Source organism: Ascidiella aspersa, chromosome 5 (genome assembly GCF_963924565.1).
Source record: "Ascidiella aspersa chromosome 5, kaAscAspe10.2, whole genome shotgun sequence".
NCBI classification, from domain to species: Eukaryota; Metazoa; Chordata; class Ascidiacea; order Phlebobranchia; family Ascidiidae; genus Ascidiella; species Ascidiella aspersa.
In genome coordinates this window covers 19,979,779-19,997,052 of record NC_139451.1, presented here as the reverse complement: position 1 = coordinate 19,997,052, position 17,274 = coordinate 19,979,779, and the positions used below count along the sequence as shown (strand labels likewise).

At 37.0% G+C, this 17,274-nt stretch overlaps 2 protein-coding genes across 2 annotated transcripts; both read right to left on the bottom strand.

Annotated features, from left to right (window-relative positions):
* Positions 1-53: 53 nt before the first annotated feature.
* Positions 54-3,128, bottom strand: LOC146145289 (uncharacterized). The gene is made up of 2 exons (XM_083390373.1): positions 2,825-3,128; positions 54-772 (listed from the first exon to the last, which is right to left on the bottom strand). Exons 1-2 carry the CDS (start codon positions 3,070-3,072, stop codon positions 574-576), a joined length of 447 nt encoding a protein of 148 aa, XP_083246499.1. The 5' UTR covers positions 3,073-3,128; the 3' UTR covers positions 54-573.
* Positions 3,129-4,575: 1,447 nt separating this feature from the next.
* LOC146145288 (sodium-dependent glucose transporter 1A-like) lies at positions 4,576-16,514 on the bottom strand. The gene is made up of 9 exons (XM_083390527.1): positions 16,443-16,514; positions 11,220-11,397; positions 10,857-10,973; positions 10,399-10,506; positions 8,764-9,179; positions 7,761-7,898; positions 5,603-5,696; positions 5,107-5,240; positions 4,576-4,722 (listed from the first exon to the last, which is right to left on the bottom strand). The coding sequence occupies exons 1-9, from the start codon at positions 16,512-16,514 to the stop codon at positions 4,576-4,578; spliced, it is 1,404 nt and encodes a 467-aa protein (XP_083246653.1).
* Positions 16,515-17,274: the final 760 nt, after the last annotated feature.

Sequence of the window (17,274 nt, the reverse complement as noted above, 5' to 3'; positions counted from 1 at the left end):
CCGACATATTCAGTTGCGGTTTGAGGAAGATTATTTAATTTAGTAAAGCCCTGAAAAATCACTTCACACCTATATTCAGAAAAAAATTCAAAAGTTAAGAAAATTACAATTCTTAAATAACGATCGGTAAGGGTGTTTGTCATTTGTGTGTGGTCTGCGATAAATACGTCAATAGTATTGCGACTCAGTTAATCGGTAAATCGTGGATCAACCTGGTATAAGCTGTGATGTAACAGTAAATAAATGACCCGCTTCGGAAACTAGAAAAGAAAACAAATTAATATCAGAGCTATTTGTGTAAATTTAGATACTTATACAAATTAAGACAGGTAAAAAAGTGACATGGGTTCCATTGAAATTTGTTGAAACTTTTAATGGTTTAGAACTTTATTAGTTGGCAAAATTATCGCTAAACGTCAGTCACCATTTAAATATACCATTTTTAAATTGAAAAAAAAATCAAAGTAAATTCTAAACAAACTGAAAATTGAATTAGTTAAAGGGGAGAAAGGCAACCAAAGCACAAAATCAAGCAGGTCGGTTAATAGGGAAAAACATCTTGGGTGCCTAATTCTATTTCACGAATGTAACGAAACTGCATTCGCAGCCAACCCTTCTTGTTTTCAGCACCGGGTACCACGCTGCACCACACGGATGGCATACGTAGTGGGGAGTTCGTATGTAGCGGGAGTAGAGTACGCCAGCGCTGTAAGGAAAGAGTCCGGCCGAGCAACTCTGACAAGACGTCAGCTCCGAAACGAACGTTGGGTCGCTGAGATAAAAAGAAAATGAAAAAGTCACACAACTTTTTGATTGTTTTTGTGAACCAAAAGAATAACTTATTAAGTCAACCATAGAGGGGGTTCTACCATGGTTGATTTATAAGTTTATAAATAATGTTGGTCCATCGTACTCATGTCATGCATGTTATAGTACACCAACCGGACCGTTTTGGTTCTGATACAGTATTGTACATACCATCACCTCAGCTTCATTTGCCAGAAGGTAGAAATAAATTAGAACGATGCGGAAAGAAACGTTTAGGCTCAACAGAACAATTTTGTGGAAAAGTTGGACCTGTTTTTTCGCCAATGAAAGTATTTTTTTCATTTCAAGATTGTGATATTTTCCAGCCGTTCATGGTTCGCAACTTTTTAATCGTTATGTTAGGAAAAAAGGTTAAGTTAGTGCAGTGGTTCTTTTTTTACCGTCGACCCATTATTTTTTTTCTGCGCGTGGACCACGTTAGGCAAAAAATATTTCAAAGATTACGTAATAAATTGACGTCACAATACAATAAACTTAAGAAATCTGCTGATTTCAGGCCGAAAATGTAAAAGTAAAATAAAGTCTAAACCCATTAGTGCAAAACCGCTTTATTTTCAATTAAACTCTTTTTTTAAAAATCGATTACTTCTTAAGACGTAATAAGAATATCAAAGCCCATACAGAAGTAGGTATCATTTTGGACGTTTCGAATAACTCTTAAGATGTTGAAAATGAATAAAGAGTTATCGAAAACGTCCAAAATGATACCTACTTCTGTATGGGCTTTGATATTCTTATTACGTCTTACTACAACCTCCAACCATTATGCTCCAAAGATTACTTCTTAAATATACACTAATTAGACCTTCATGACCCCCCTAAAACTAGTTCACGGACCCCTTATTTGATTTTATGCACTTCGTTCAGGTTTATTGCTAAACCCTAATAGAAATCTGATTTTCCAAGTGCGAATATTATTGGGATGTTTCTCCAGTTGCGCACCTTAGCGGAAACACTGCCGAACAAGATAAGAAATTTTCCAATTGTTTGTTACGACTTATTTAGGTTGTTACAGGTTTGCTGTAGGGCGATTCAAATTATATTTAGACGCAAAGTTTGGCTTAATCATGTAGTCCGATTGCTGTGGAAATACTTTCGTAGCATTTACTTCGCAACTGCATTTCGACGAAAACGTTTTGTATTAATATATTACATTTGATAGAAGAGCAGCGGTGCGTAATCTTCACCTTTACGCGACTATAGCTTGGTCATTGTGAAAAAGTGAGGTAAGAATGTTAACCATATATTTTACCCCAAGTCTAGAATAAAGAATTTGCTGAAGCGGCGCCTTGCTGATATTACCAGCTGTAATTTTTTGTTTTAGGCGGTGCTATAAACGTGTTGTTCAAATTCAGGCGAAATAAGGTTTTACATTAGAAAAATCGCTAATGAAAATCACTATTAAAAGCAAGGGACCCATTGCACATTCAGCTTAACAAAACAACAATCCAGAATAAAGAACGCGGGAATTTGTTTGTAAATTTAAGTATACCATTTATTTAGGAAACACCCGCCCCTTGTTATTTTGTCAAATAAATTGGGTTAAGATTAAGTGTGTTCATTAAATATATCTTAATAAAATTGGGTTATTTGTATTAATTTTTGCAAGTAAAACAATTCGCTTGCTGTATATAGCGTTTTTAATTTTGTTTGGATTTATTGCTCATAAAATGACGACCAATTTTATTAGTTTCTTTTTTATGTCAATGACTTAACTTAAATTGACCTTCTCCCAAAATGACTTGACTGGGACTTTGCAAAATACTTTGACTTTGATGTTGAAAATGAATAAAGACTTATTCGAAACGATCAGAATGCTACTACTTCTGTATGGGCTTTGATATACTTATTACGTCTTACTAAAACCTCCAACCATTATGATCCAAACTTGACTTGGGACTTATTTCATTTCAAAATGACCTGTTTACAACAATGGTGTTAAAGACACTGGTTTATCGGTATCTGTCAAAGATGCAGTCAAACACTATAACCTCACCTGCCCCGACAATAATGCCTCGTCCAGTTTTCGAGTGAACTTCCTTTCGATCGCGGCACCAATACCGGGTTTAGTCCGTACCTCTGAACAAACTTTTCGCAAGATGCGCAGCTGTCGAAGGCGCGTCGGTAGCGGTGCCGCGAGCAGTCGCGACGCTTGCGACGGCACGGACAGGATGACGTCACCAAGTGTGAGGTCACGCATAACACGAGAACTATCATGATCGTTGCGCGCCCATGCGGCTTCATTTTTGTGCCGATAAGTTTGAATTGACTTGAACGAATTTCAGAGGCAGTCTAACGGGACAATTATATAATGTCAGGTTTATTCAACAGAATCAAGTCCAGGCTGCTAATAGAATAATAAAATATTAAACTCTTTTTCAATTTCGTTATACGTCACCATATTTGGTAAATAACAAATATTGAATTTAAACAACTGTCCTGTCCATTATTTATTGTATTGCATTTTGAGTAAAAAAATAAATTGATGCTCTACTTTTAGGCAACAGATTTCTCTAAGAAATTTCAAAAATACTTTTTACTTTTTTATACCGTGCGCAAACGATACAAGAATGTTTTTCGACAAAAAGAGTCTCTATATAGTTTTGTCATCTTGTGCCCCACACATACACCTGTTATATACTCCGCAGCTGTGACGTAACGTCATATACACGAAGCTGGACATCTTTTTACGAAACAATCTGTGGAAAATATGACGTGTTAGCGATCCGTCGGAAAAAAAAACACCCGCCTTGTGTGTCAATCAAGCGTACGCAAGTCCTCGTTGTCATGCAAAACGGTGCTGAGGTGAAACCCAATACATGGGTCTATTTAGTAACGGGGTCAGTTTCTCCTCCTAGTTCGGCAACTGTTACAAAAGATACTTTCCTGAATGGCTTTCGCGTAGGGTTTCTGGCCCTTCATGTCGCAAAACGGGGACGAACTTTCATGTCACAACGTTCGAGTGCAAAACGCGTTCGTTACACGTTTGCGACATAATTGGCGCACAAGTGGCAACTGACTGGTTTCGCTTACCTCATGCCAAAACCTATTATTTTGATAACAAATCAAAATTCTACAAAATTTATAAATTAAATATTTTCGTGTGTGTAGGTCAGTGACACCGAAACTGTGTGCGTGCCGCGGCACACTAGTGTGTCATGAAAGATTGTCAAGTGTGCCTCGAAACTTTTTGCAATTTCAGAAAAAAGAGTATTTCATAACTAATAGGCATGCAAGCATTTTAGGCTCAAATAAGCACTTTTCATTACAAATTAATAATTTTGAGACATTTTCATAATAATTTTGAGACATTTTCATAATAATTTGAGGCATTTTCATATAGTTTGTTGTGTGTTAAGGGAGATTGCTTGTTTTGTTAAATTTCAACTGCCTGTATAGTACCACCCTATATCAAACATTGACACAAGAAAGTAAATTTCTAAAAACTACGAATTTATCGGCACATGATTTTAATTTTAACGTCATTCCGGAGAGTTGTATTCAAAGGTCTGTCGGTTGCTGAGGTGCCGATTTATGCCACAAGCAAAGCTATCGTTGTTGTTGTTTTATTATCGATTAGCCATTTTCATTTTATTACAATGATCAGTGCTTAACATTTCTCAGTTGTTGATAAGCGACGTTCAACGTCAAAAAGTCCTTCTGGACTAACCCAAATACTTTAAACGAACGGAATTGCCATTTGATTACACGTTTTGATTTTAAAGAACAGAACATATATCATTTCAACTACATTTCGGTTGAAAAGGCTTGGTTGTCTTGCTCCATAACACTTTGTTTTCTACCTGTCAATTTGACAAGGTGGCGTTCGCCCATCTTATACATCCACAGAAAACAAATAACATTGAAGACAGCCAAACCGCACAACAGATAAACCTGTTAAACAGCAAAAGCATTATTTTTTATTCCTTTGTGTTAATTTAGTTAAATCGAATCACCAAAAAAACTCAATAATCGTTGAAACCTGTTAAAGTTGAGTTTTTTTAAATAACATATTTTTTACTCAGTAATTGTAATGCTGCAAACCGACAACTTAGTTGCTACGATCCTAAAAAGTAATAAATCTATTTATTTTTCTAAAGTCACGTATTTTACTTAGTCCATATCCTTCTAATTAATAATATTAAAGATTAATTTTCGCTAGTCATTTAACAGTTCAATTCGGCACAAGTTTGCGGTTTTTGATATCATTTTTCTGTAGTTTTTGAGAACGACAGTTAATCGTTAGCGCCAAAATTATCTATGTTAAATGGGACTGACCACCGCAAACGGGTCCTCGTCAAATATAACGCCAGCCAGAGGTGACATTGTCATTCCACCTAGGGTGTTTCCAACCGCGAATATGTAAATGTAGGCTGCAGACACGTTGGTAACCTTTGAACTGTAGGATATACCTGAAAAACATGACAGTGATAGCTTGAAACAATTATTAACTAGGCTTAACAACTCTCTTTATTCAACCCGGATTAGACAATTTATTTCCAAATTTTTGAAGGTTACGTAATATGACGATAACATAGGTAATCACGAACAGAAGAAGGCCAAACCATCCAGCACATGTATTGTATATGGTGTGGTTGACAAATTTAATAAACTATGTTCACAATCTTTTTGGCGCTCGAATTATGCCTGGCAAATGTAGGTGCACAAGAAACAGGCGCTTAGGTTCAAGTTAGTTTTAGAAATGTCTAAAGCAAGTTGTGTGTATACCGATTTTTAAGAACTACAGAAGTGAGGAGAAATAGTAAAAGCATACCACTCGAGTAGAACGTTGCGATCGAGAAGCCAAAGAAAAACGTCACAAACCAAATCAGCAATGGGATGAACCTGCCGAAAATCGCCAGCACAGCCTAAATGCAACAGTAATATTGGTGTGAAGCAGTGGTTCTCAGCCTTTAATGGATAGCGGCACCAATCAGAAATAATAAATAGATTGGGGCTCCCTTATAAGATTTTCTGTAGGTAATTCACCAGAATGTCACAATAAACGGAAGTGGAACAGCACAAATCAGCTCTACACAACGTAGAAAATAATACTTGGATTTATTACACTCTCATCTTACAAAAAAGGTTGTAAGAGTTAAAAAAATCGGATTCTTTGAGATTCCCAAATATGTCGCGGCACCCTTGAGGATTAGAAATGGCACCCGATGGTGCCGCGGCATCCTAGTTGAGAACCACTGGTGTAAGGCGTAAAAGTATTAAAAGCCTAAAATGTAAATACCTAAAGCTGAGAGCATGTCCATAGTAATATCGAAACACACAGTCGATATTAATTTTCAACAGCTCTTGTCTGGTTTATATAGGTATCTAGCATGAAAATCAAATGTGATTCCGGAAATAACTAAAATCCAATATAGCAAATGTTTTCCAAGGGCCCAAGGTTATTTCAAATGTTTACTTTACAAACTTGTGGATAATCTGATAATAAGTATAAGTCAGTGTTTCCCAACCTTTTTTACACTAGTGCCCCCTTGGGCTCACTATTATTTCATATCGCTCCACTTATCTTCCTTTACAGTAAGTTATTATATTAATCGTTATCTAACATAATATTGTCTTCACTTTCGTTTCGATAAGCTGTCAGTCACATTTTAGGTTGTCTAACATACATTCACTATAGGACATTATTTCACCAGGTTATGTCATTACCATAAAGACTTTAAATCCGGGGTTGCCAACCTTTTCTAATCGCCAACCAAACTCAGAAAGGTCTCCGTGGGCCGCAGAAAATGTTAACTAAGAACTGTGTTAAAACAACTGTGAATCAGGCGGGCCTCAGATTTTTTTCATCCATACTACTAATAAAAAGTGTAATAACACTACTTTGAGGAAATGCGATAACCTTAATAAGTAGTGTAATTCAGTGTTTGTTAATCGCTTTAAGCTGAGGCGCATCTGGCGAGCGAAGCGAGCGCGATTTTTTGGGGGTATACCGGCATTTCTTTTAAATTTCTTGCTAGTTTTTATTACACTGCCTAAAAAAAATCAAAAAATTATAAAATATATGACCAATATTTTTGATTTTGTCCGTCACGCACTTGGCAGCCTTCCACGGCGCAAGGGTAAAAAAAAACGCTGATCTAGTCCAAAGACAGCATCAAAACGTAAATAAACTGGACGTAGAAAGATCATTCGAAATTTTTTTGCACGTACTAAGTTAAAATAGTCAAAAAGTATTTGAAATGGACTCGTGTCTAGTTGTCAAGAGGCGGCGTGCCGAATCTGGCCTGTGGGCCGTAGGTTGGCGACCCCTGATTTAAATATACAAACATTTCGCCGCGTATAAAACGGTGAAACGCAACAGTAACCAACAGCTTTACATAAGAAAGCCAATTATTATTACGTAACAATGGTCGGGAAACTACTAGAAGTTCGCAGTACGGAAGTTACCTACAGTGCTGTTTATTACTATTTTTATGTAAACTTTTTTAAGTAGTTTCATGTAACGCCCCCTTATGTGCGTTCAGCGCCCCCCAAATGAGAAAAAGACCCCCCTTGTAACTCGCCAATGCCCACAAGGGGGCATTCCGCAACACACTTCACAAAGCGACAAACCAGCAACGACAGAGGCTGTGAGTTAAAATCTCAGAAATAAATTCATCTGATCTGTATCTTTAATTGGCAAAATTCAATTTTAAGTTATTCAAAGAAAGTTGTACGGTAGTGTTTCTTAATCAGGTGAATGGTTCACCCCAGGGTGAATAAATTTTTTGCACGGGTGAATAAGGGTGAACCGTCAGAAATGGAGGACAGCTTGCGAGCAGGGCGGATATACCGGGTGGTCATTTTGTGCTGTTATATATAGACGAGAGAGTTTTGTCATATCGCCATAGTAAAATTGCCGGGCGTATTGTGTTAAATATGCATAACAAAAATTTCGACATTTTCCACTAAAACCTAACGGAGCTCACAATGGAGAGAGTGGTGCCGACTGTGTCGTACACAATCATCGTGACGGGTTCAAAGAACTTGGAGTAGACAATTCCCGATCCTCGACCAAGGCCGAAGCCGACCCAAAATATTGTGTTTAGCGTCGATGCGTCGGTTACCTATGGGTATAATAAGAGTGTATATTTTAAGTGATTGGCACATCTCATCAAGATGTGAATAAAACAAACAATGTGTGTTGGTTATATTAGTTTACCTGGCACAAAACATAGCGACTCGTTGGCTGGATGCTTAAAAAAAAACAGCGGAAAAATTAAGAAGACACCAGGCCAGTGTGTATGGTCGTGTATAAAATGGTTAAGAGAAAAATGATAAATGAACCTGGCATGCTGGGAAGCGATCGTGTAAGTGATATTCATAGGTGATTTCCAGCGTAAAAATTAAGGGTTAAGTTAAAAAAAACAGTAATCATTTATTTTATTCAGTTCTTTGCGCACCTTTAAAATTCAAATAAAACAATATTTACTTTTAACATGAAGTGAATACTTCCGTGAACACTTCTTGAAAACACAAATTTAAAATGCTTTTTAAACAGTGGAAAATATTGTCAGCTTTTGACTTGCGTTTTATAAACGCTCACACAGCAATCGACGCGAATATTAATGAAGGACACCCGACAAATTAAGTAAAATACGCATTAATATTTAATAACGAAAATATATAGATGAGTACACTAGTATGCACGGATCTGTAAAGTAGCTTGATAATGAAGTACAAAGCCAAAAATGTCGAGTAGATCGACATCATCTTGTTTAAGACGTTTTTATACGGGGTTGTATCATCTTCAGTTAATGTGACTGAAAAGTAAGTCAAGCATCACCTATAAAAGGTGGAACGCAATTGCTATCATTCTGAGTTTCTAAAGTTTCTATAGTGCAATCGAAACGTCTTAATTAAGATGATGTCGATATCTACTCGACCTTTTTGTCTCTGCAATTAATTAATTATCAAATGATGCAGACATACCGAAAAATTGAGTTCCGAGCAAAGGGCAATCGAGTAAATGTAACTTTGGTAGACAACTTCAACTGCCACCACCGTAAAGTAGAAGAAGACAACCGGCAAAAAGAACCACATCACATCCTTGAACGGCTCTTCCTCGCGACTCTCTATCTCCGTCTCGCGGTTTTGCACCAGCTTGCTTTCCGTCCGCGCGGCGACGAGCAAGAGCACTAGCAAGCCTCCCAGCAAATTTAGAATTCCGCAAATGATGTACGTCCACGCAACTGGTTCTAGGCCGTCGACCGGCGTGGCTTTCGTGGTTGAAAGCATAGAGGCGTTTTCGTAAGAGATCGTTGTCATTGTGACATCAGAATTGCCGCTGTCGGGGCAACGCTCGTCAGCACTATTGTCCTGGTCGTCGAGTCGTAAAAACGGTGCCGCTAAAATAAATTTTCGTTTTTATTTTTTTTAATATTGAGTGTGTGTGTTACAAAGAGTGCTGCGTTTTAAACGCAATAAACTGACCCCCACTAAAGATGTAAAGTGGCCATATCCTATGCCACAATGATTAAGAGCTATACGATTTTAAGTGGTAAACCTAGCTAATATATGTACCTCCCAGTTGGGGTGATTACTTTCTGGTAATGCACGACATAATTAAATTTAATTTATTGAAATATTAAGCGATTGAAAACTGATAACGCGTCATTTATCGACTTGGTTGAGCAATGATGCGATTTCAAGACTGTTTTTCGTGTTAAATGGAAATGCAGTCTAAAACATCACCTCGACCAGGGGCGCCCGCAGAAAAATTTCCAGGGGGAGCAAACAGGGGCGTAACCAGAAAATCAAAAATTCGCCTGACGTTAATGAATAATAACGTCATAAAACAGTGACAGTATGACGTCATAGAACGTTAATTGCAAGACGTGATAAAAAAACTAATCAGAAACAGCCAAATACGTCCAGCAAAAGCGACCACATGCGTCGTCAATCCTGTCAGGCGCCAGCTGCATCACGGTATACATGAACGGAACGAGCGCTAATGTCCATTGCACACTTAACACGTGGTCTTAGAGTATGCTTAAAGAGCATCATTTTGCGTTAACCATCATTACTTAAAAATGGAGACTTTGAAACGCGCACGACAGTCACCATTATACCTCCTTTCAAGAATCTGCTTCAGTTAAACAAATGTCGATGTTACACCAACATCGGATATTAGCGCAGAGACCGCACAGCGAGGAACATACTGCGTATAACTCGTTTTTAAGCGAGAAAAAAAGAAAAGCGTTGTCAATTGTCGAATACACACTTGCTAATTAGTCAACCTAAACAAATAACGAAAGAGAAAAACTCCCAGCGTTTACGGGCGACCAAACAAAAGACGAAAAACGGCGTTTTGCGCTCGATTTTGGTTTCGTATTAGATTAAGACGCGTGACCCAATTACTTAAAAGGCACGCCGGTTCGAACAGTTTGTTAAACCATGACAAAAACGAACCAAAAACGATAATATCACTTACAAAAAGGGGGTAAGAACTCCCGCCCCCCTTGCGCCCCCGTGCGGGCGCCCATGACCTCGACATTGGATTTTTGATGCATTTATCAGGTTGATTTGCACTATCACTCTTTATTGACCAAACAATTAGAATCTTACCTACTACGGGCGCAAGCAGAGCCCCGACGCTGAAGGCAAAATGGTAGGCTTGCATGTAAGGTCGGGAATTCTTTTCGCCCCAGATTTGCAGGTAAATCGATTGCATGGCTGAAACAAGCAAAGTACAAAGCTTAAGACATTAGGGATATTATAGAATAAGAGAACTGTTGGAACAGTAATTAAACGAATTCGGATCTTTAAAATTGCAGAGCCTTTGAAATATAGTCCGACGGGAGCCTAAAATAATGAAGAGACTTTGTTTATGTTTTTTATCATAGGTATTGACATCCGATAAAATAAGTTCCAGTCCCGAAATAACACTAATAAAACATTTTTTTTTATCATTTTGAATATAACACTTACAGTACAAAAGCACCAAACAATCAGCTTTAATGCAATGAATAAGTACAAACTAAGTGGGTAAACGGAAAACGGGTTTAAGCTGGAGTATACAATACCTGCGTCAAGATAACCAAACATGAGACCAGTGATAGTTGTTGTGACGACCAGACCAGCCAAGTTGGTCACCCATGGGGTTATGAAAACCAGAACACCGTTCAATGTGATTCCGAGTCCTGCCAAAAAAAACAAATAAATAGTAGGATAAATAAAATTCGTAACTTAAAGACAGCCTAGAAAGGAATCCGATTTTTTAGGTTTATTTTCTACTTGAGTTACACTAAAATAAAGCGCATGACACAAAAGTGTTTGAATATGTAAAAATGCATAGTGCGTCTGCTTCAAAGCACAATTGGACAAAGCAGCTTAACTACAACAAAACAGTCAAGTAAACTTATCTGTAATTTCAATGTTAAGCATACCGACGGTCAAGAGCGGTTTGAATTTGTTGCGCCAGTTTACGATAACACTGAAAAGAACAGAGCCAACGAAAAATCCAGCTGATCTGCCTGTGAACACAGAAGACACTTGGGCCACGGTAGCGTCGACGTTATCTGCCAGGTAGAGTAGGGTCGGCCCGCCCATTGATTGGAACATGCCCTTGAAAACAAGGCAAAAGTTGATAAACAGATTCATTTTGCTGTTTTATACAATCCATTAGAGACCGTCAGTGGTTTAAATAGACCTGTTTAGGTTAACTTAGTTGCACAATGGTTTAACCCGTTAAAACATTGTATTTAAAAAAATGCACGTCAAGTATAATTTGTAGTCGTAAGTTTAATTTGAGGCATTAATTCGAAAAATTACATGCAGATATGCCTTTAAAACTATAGCAATGAAACCTGGACACACATATGTGTGTTTACAACTGAAATCTACAGAATTCGGTGAAGAATCTGCAATGGTTTCGGTATAAAACTATAGTAAACAATATTTCGAGCTATACTTTTCGTTAGAAAACGCCAAAACTAAGCCTATAAAAATTAGGAATACACGACAAAAATCAAAACAGAATTTAACACAAAACCTAGCCTTAATAACTAAATATTTTTGTCAAAATTAACCAATTCAGGTTAAACCATATTGACGATGCAAACGCAAAGTAATATGTAACACAAAGCAAATTTTGTAAGTAAACAATATGATTTCTAAACATCAAAATGGAAATCGAAGTGAAATCTTCCTATCTAATTAAAGCGTAGCCGTAATCTGAACGATACACTTCATCTTTATTTAATTTACTGTAATTTTACTTAAACTATTGGTTATTATGCCGAAAAACACCTAATTGCGCAAATGTATTGGTGGAAGAAAACATTAAAATTACAATCGACACCTTGTTAGTGTGTTATCGTAAGTTACCTATACGTCATCATTTTGGTTACGGTTACTTTTCAATAAAAGGCGCAAAACGCAATAATTTAAACACAGCTGACTTTATGTAAAAAAACACCTGAAAATGGCTGTTAAAATCATTGCTTTAGCAAACGCAAAACACTTTTATCACTTATTAAACCCAAAAAGTTGCCGATACACAGGAGGTGAGTTCGGTTACACTTACATTTCCTATTCTGACAAAGAAGATAATCACAATAAAAGCAACAGTCCAAAACAGATTCTTTTTGCCTTTAACTTTCACAACGTCGCCGTGGCTAACTTTATTTTGCTCATCTTGATCCATTATTGAACACGCAAGTTGCTGCTGCAACAATTGCACTGCTTTGTAACAGCCTTATGACATAACAAATCGGTTAATTATTAAGGAACAATACATTTGTAAATTTGCCTACATTTGTGCAAACATTCCGCATGAACAAGGAGATCAAAAGAAGTTTTAAAAACTGACAAGCCTGTATAGGTTTACCAATTTTTATTATAAACCATTTTGATGCAACTAAAGGAGTTGTATGGATTTTAAGACGTTGTTCATGTAACAGCCTTATGACACCTTTCAAATCTGTTTAAATAAATTCCATTGCTCTTATCCGCTGGCCTTGCCAAATTTGGATAGGTTGTTTGCTGCATTTTGATTGCGACTTTCTATGGTAAAGAACAAATCTATGAAAACTTGTGAATTTGCAACCGATTGCGTAAATTAGGGTTTCTGTCATAGTTCAAATGATCAGTATTACAACAGCACTGTTTTCAGATACATAGAAAATCCCACAGATGTGCAAATAGGGGCTGAAATGAAAAACGTGCAAATAGTGCGAAATTTGTTTGTGAACTGTGGTTTCCTTAGCTGAATGCTAGTTTGACTTTGACAATGTATTTAATAAGTCAACATAGAACATTCAAGTTGTTTATTATGTCACAAATACGAATTGTATGAAGGTGAGTTGTAGATTCAATTGCTAGGTGGAAATTTGTTGCATTCTAGAAAATGTGATTTTACATAGCACAGCATATGTGATAGTGTGCAAGGTGGTGCTTTTTGACTGAAAAATATTGGACTTTCTTAATCGTGTAGTCTGCTACCGACGACATTAAAAATGCCTATTGTTATTTTTCACAAGTAAAGCCAATCTATTTCTGTGTAAAACAGTACTAATTTCAACAATTAAAGCCACAAAGCGACACTTTGATTGTTCGCCAAAGAGTTCACGTTACAAACCTAAGGAAACTTTTACTTTTTTTCTTTTGCCACTAAGCAATGCATTCTACCATTATACGTATGGAAGGAGCGTAAGAATTAGAATTTCATTTACAGTTTTGTTGAAAAGCCTGGGTTCTTGTTCATTGACGAGTAATTGTCCATCTGTTCAACCAGGTGATGTTCGCCCATCTTAAACATCCCACACATTAGATAAACCTATAAAACAGATATTTAATTTCTCTGATCTCAAAAAGGGCAAACCGGTTTGTGAGTTGAAACCTACCAACGATAGGCGCGAAAACTGCTCCAAGGCTGAAGGCAAAGTGGTAGGCTTGAATAAAAAAGGCTGGGAATTCTTTTCGCCTCAGCAGTTAAATTCATTGCATGGCTGCGCGACAACACACAAAGCACGTGTTTGACCGATATAATTAAGTGAAAGCCCAAACCAAGACAGGTGACAGACATTAAGTCGTATTTATCGAATACATAATAATTAAGGTTTATTTAAAAAAAATTAACTATGATTAAAAAAGCCGGCATTGTGAGCACTTAATCCAGTGTTTCGCAACCTGATTTGACTTGTGACACCCTACAAAAATTAGAAATAGTTCGCCGCACCCTTGATCGTAGTTTGGTTAGTGGTTAACTGTAATGTTACAATAAACGAGATAAAAAAAAGCACATTGACTGCACAACAATGCTGATTAAACCTTTGTAGCCTAATTATTGGCACTTTTATCGTACACAAAAATGGTATCAAGAAGAATTACCGACAGGGAAAAATTAGAATCCCAAAGAATTTCAAATATACCGGTTGAGAACCACCGACTTAATCGGATTGCTTTGACCTTTTATTTAGGAATCTAATATTCACTCAGCCGCAGTAAAGGTGAACGAGGTATAGTTCAACAGATACAGCAGAGAATTTCAGGTGCTGTTGTTTAAATATTCAGGCAAAAAAATGACGATTGCTACATTGAAATAGTTACTTCCGTCGAGATACCCGGACATAAGTCCATTGAAGATTGTTAGAATGACGAGGCCGGCCAGGTTGGTGACCCAGGGGTAATCAAAATCAGGACGCCGTTAAGAATTATTCCCAGTCCTGCAAATAATTGCGAGTTTGTTTTAAACAGCCTATATATACGGCGTAACAGTAACCTGTGCTCCAAAGGTGGTATTTTCTAAATCTGTATAGCCAACATATTGTAAAAGGCATATAGTGATGTGTTGGGAAAATTACAAATGTAAAGCGACGGTAAATCCATATATTCCTTTAATACAAGGATTCCCAACCTTTTCAGATCTCGTACCATTTGGACGCTCTGTAGTGTCACGCATACCACTTCTTGCAGAACACCTAATTTGATCGAATGATATTTTTATCAATTTTTAGGTTAAAAATAGCAAAAAACGAAGGCTACTAGCGAATACCATTTGAAAAACCGTACCACAGGTTGGGAACCCCCGCTTTAATACAATGATTCCGGACGTTTTGTTGTGGCGATTCCTTTTTAGTTTACAATCATAAACAATTTGGCAAAATGTTCACATTTCTATATAGATTCTTCAAAAATTAGCAAACACATCAGAATTCACGCTAAAAGCATGCACAATTACCTAAATTTACGGTTCAATGCGACTTTTTAATCCTAAAGAAAATGTATTGCGCGCTTAAACGTAACAATGGAAAGTTGACTTTCCGTATTCCTCGAAAAGCAATTCGAACCAAACACAGGGATTGATTTAGTTCATTTTTAAGGTTTAAAGAAAAGTCATCTTGCTATAAATTGAGAATGGATTTTATAGTAGAATTACTTTTTATGTACATTTTAATTTTATCCATTTTTCTCTGAATTGTTATATTGGACGTATGTTTTTGCTCTTAACTTTGGGCAATATTAAAACTTTAAAAATGCAAAGCTTGTATTAGTTTGCTGAAGAGCCTTATTAAACAAATAGAACTTACAGCAAAATTAGGTAAAAAACACATGATCATCAAGGCCTATTTAAACAGCCGACATACCGACAGTCAAAAGTGATTTGAACTCCTTGCGCCAATTCACGACTACGCTGAAGAGAATAGAGCCAAGGAAAAATCCAGCCGACTTTCCAGTGAACAGAGAAGACACCTGGGCAACAGTTACGTCGACGTTTTTAGCCAGGTAGAGTAGGGTCGTCCATCCTTGGCTAGATAAAGGCCCTGCAATGGAGTTACTATTAAATCAGAAGGGATTGACGAAACAGTATATTCGACATACTACGTGTAAACCCGAGTGATTGTTTAATTAGTTAGATGAAACAGTGTGCTAAACGGAGTGTTTTTAAATTGCCGAAAGTCGAGTCTATAGTTCACGTCACTTCCACAGCAAGACAAGTTTAAAGATATAATACTTTTCACATTCGTAAGAATCTCGTGCAAATACAACAATATGGACCTAAACACTGTGCTATTCTGAATTAAGTTTGGATGACTGTGTGGTATTATCAGATCGGAGCCGATACGGTATCTGTACTCTAGCAATACTGGAGTAGTTTCGGTGCTAATCCGGTACCAATCTAAAGAGAATTAAGCAAAGGAAACTTAGTTACCTTTCAATGTTGTATTATACACTTTGGTAAGATTTTTTTCATTTAGCTTGTTAACTGTTACTGAAGGATTTAGTACTGATCGACAGGCTGTACTTTTTGCCAGAAATGTCAGAAAACGAAATGAAAATTGAGGTTTCGGATATCACCAACTTAAATGCACTACGCAAATTTAGGGGCGACTAATTGAAGATGTATTAGATACCGTATAATCAGTATTTTGTACAGTATAATTGTTGATACGTCACACGTTTTTTAAAGAGTTAATGCTATAACAATTATTCTTATTTTAAAGTTAAGACTATTACTTTAAACACGTGGACAGCAGTATTACAACCATAAGTTGGTTATAACGTTTCGTCAAAATGAAAACACTTTAACAATAACTTGGGCGGTGACGTTAATTTCATATATAGGCCTAATGGCAAATGCGATAGCACTATATTGTGGTTACACTTACATTTCCTATTCTAACAAAGAAGATAATTACAACGAAAGCAACATTCAAAAAACATTCTGTTCGCCTTTCCATAACTCCGGTATCGTCGTTGTGGTTAGCTTTATTTGGATTGCTTGGTCCATAATAATAAATCGACCATACAATTTGCCTCTGCGACAATTACACTGCGGCCGTATATTTTACTCTTAATAATTTGTTTGTTTTTTAGCATTTAAGAGCAGTACCACAACAGTCGATCACAGGCATGCCACACCTTTAGTTGTCATGCCTTGTTACGTCACAAACGATGTAGTTAATATAACGTATGCTATACATTAATGTAGCTTTACTACTTTTAGACAGTTTTTGCTCTTTGCCTTGTTCTTTGAGTATTGCGTTAACACTCAGCCGGTTGCTGTTCGAAACGGTTTGCTAACATTGTTATATGTGTTCATTACGGCAGTTAATACGATGACAAAAGCTAAACAAAAAATTCCAACTCTTTGCCCCCCCCAAAAAAAAATATTCGGCTGGCTACGCCACTGCCGTATAACACAACAAACCAGTTAATTGTTACAGTGAAAAATAGTTCTACTCTTGCGGTAATTAGTGTAAACATTCAGTAGAAATGTATGTGGGGGAAAATCGTTAAAGCTAAAAAATCACGCTGGTCACCTGTCAACTTTAAACGTTACGGCAGGAGACGGCAAATATTTGGTAACACCCATAAAAGTCAGCCGTCTCGCGACCCTTTCAAGTTCACCAAATCCCAAGTATTGTCACTCGAAGTACACAAGTTACGATTTCACTGAAAATTCCGTTTATCCTGCCAACCTAACAAAGAACGGCGAGC

Coding starts and splice junctions, on each gene's coding strand:
- LOC146145289 (XM_083390373.1), bottom strand. CDS start 3,072: ATGAAGCCGCATGGGCGCGCAACGATCATGATAGTTCTCGTGTTATGC. Junction 773..2,824: donor AGGCATTATTGTCGGGGCAG/GTGAGGTTATAG, acceptor TTTTTATCTCAG/CGACCCAACGTTCGTTTCGG.
- LOC146145288 (XM_083390527.1), bottom strand. CDS start 16,514: ATGGAAAGGCGAACAGAATGTTTTTTGAATGTTGCTTTCGTTGTAATT. Junction 7,899..8,763: donor GCTCGGAACTCAATTTTTCG/GTATGTCTGCAT, acceptor TTATACCCATAG/GTAACCGACGCATCGACGCT. Junction 4,723..5,106: donor ACGAGGACCCGTTTGCGGTG/GTCAGTCCCATT, acceptor GCTGTTTAACAG/GTTTATCTGTTGTGCGGTTT.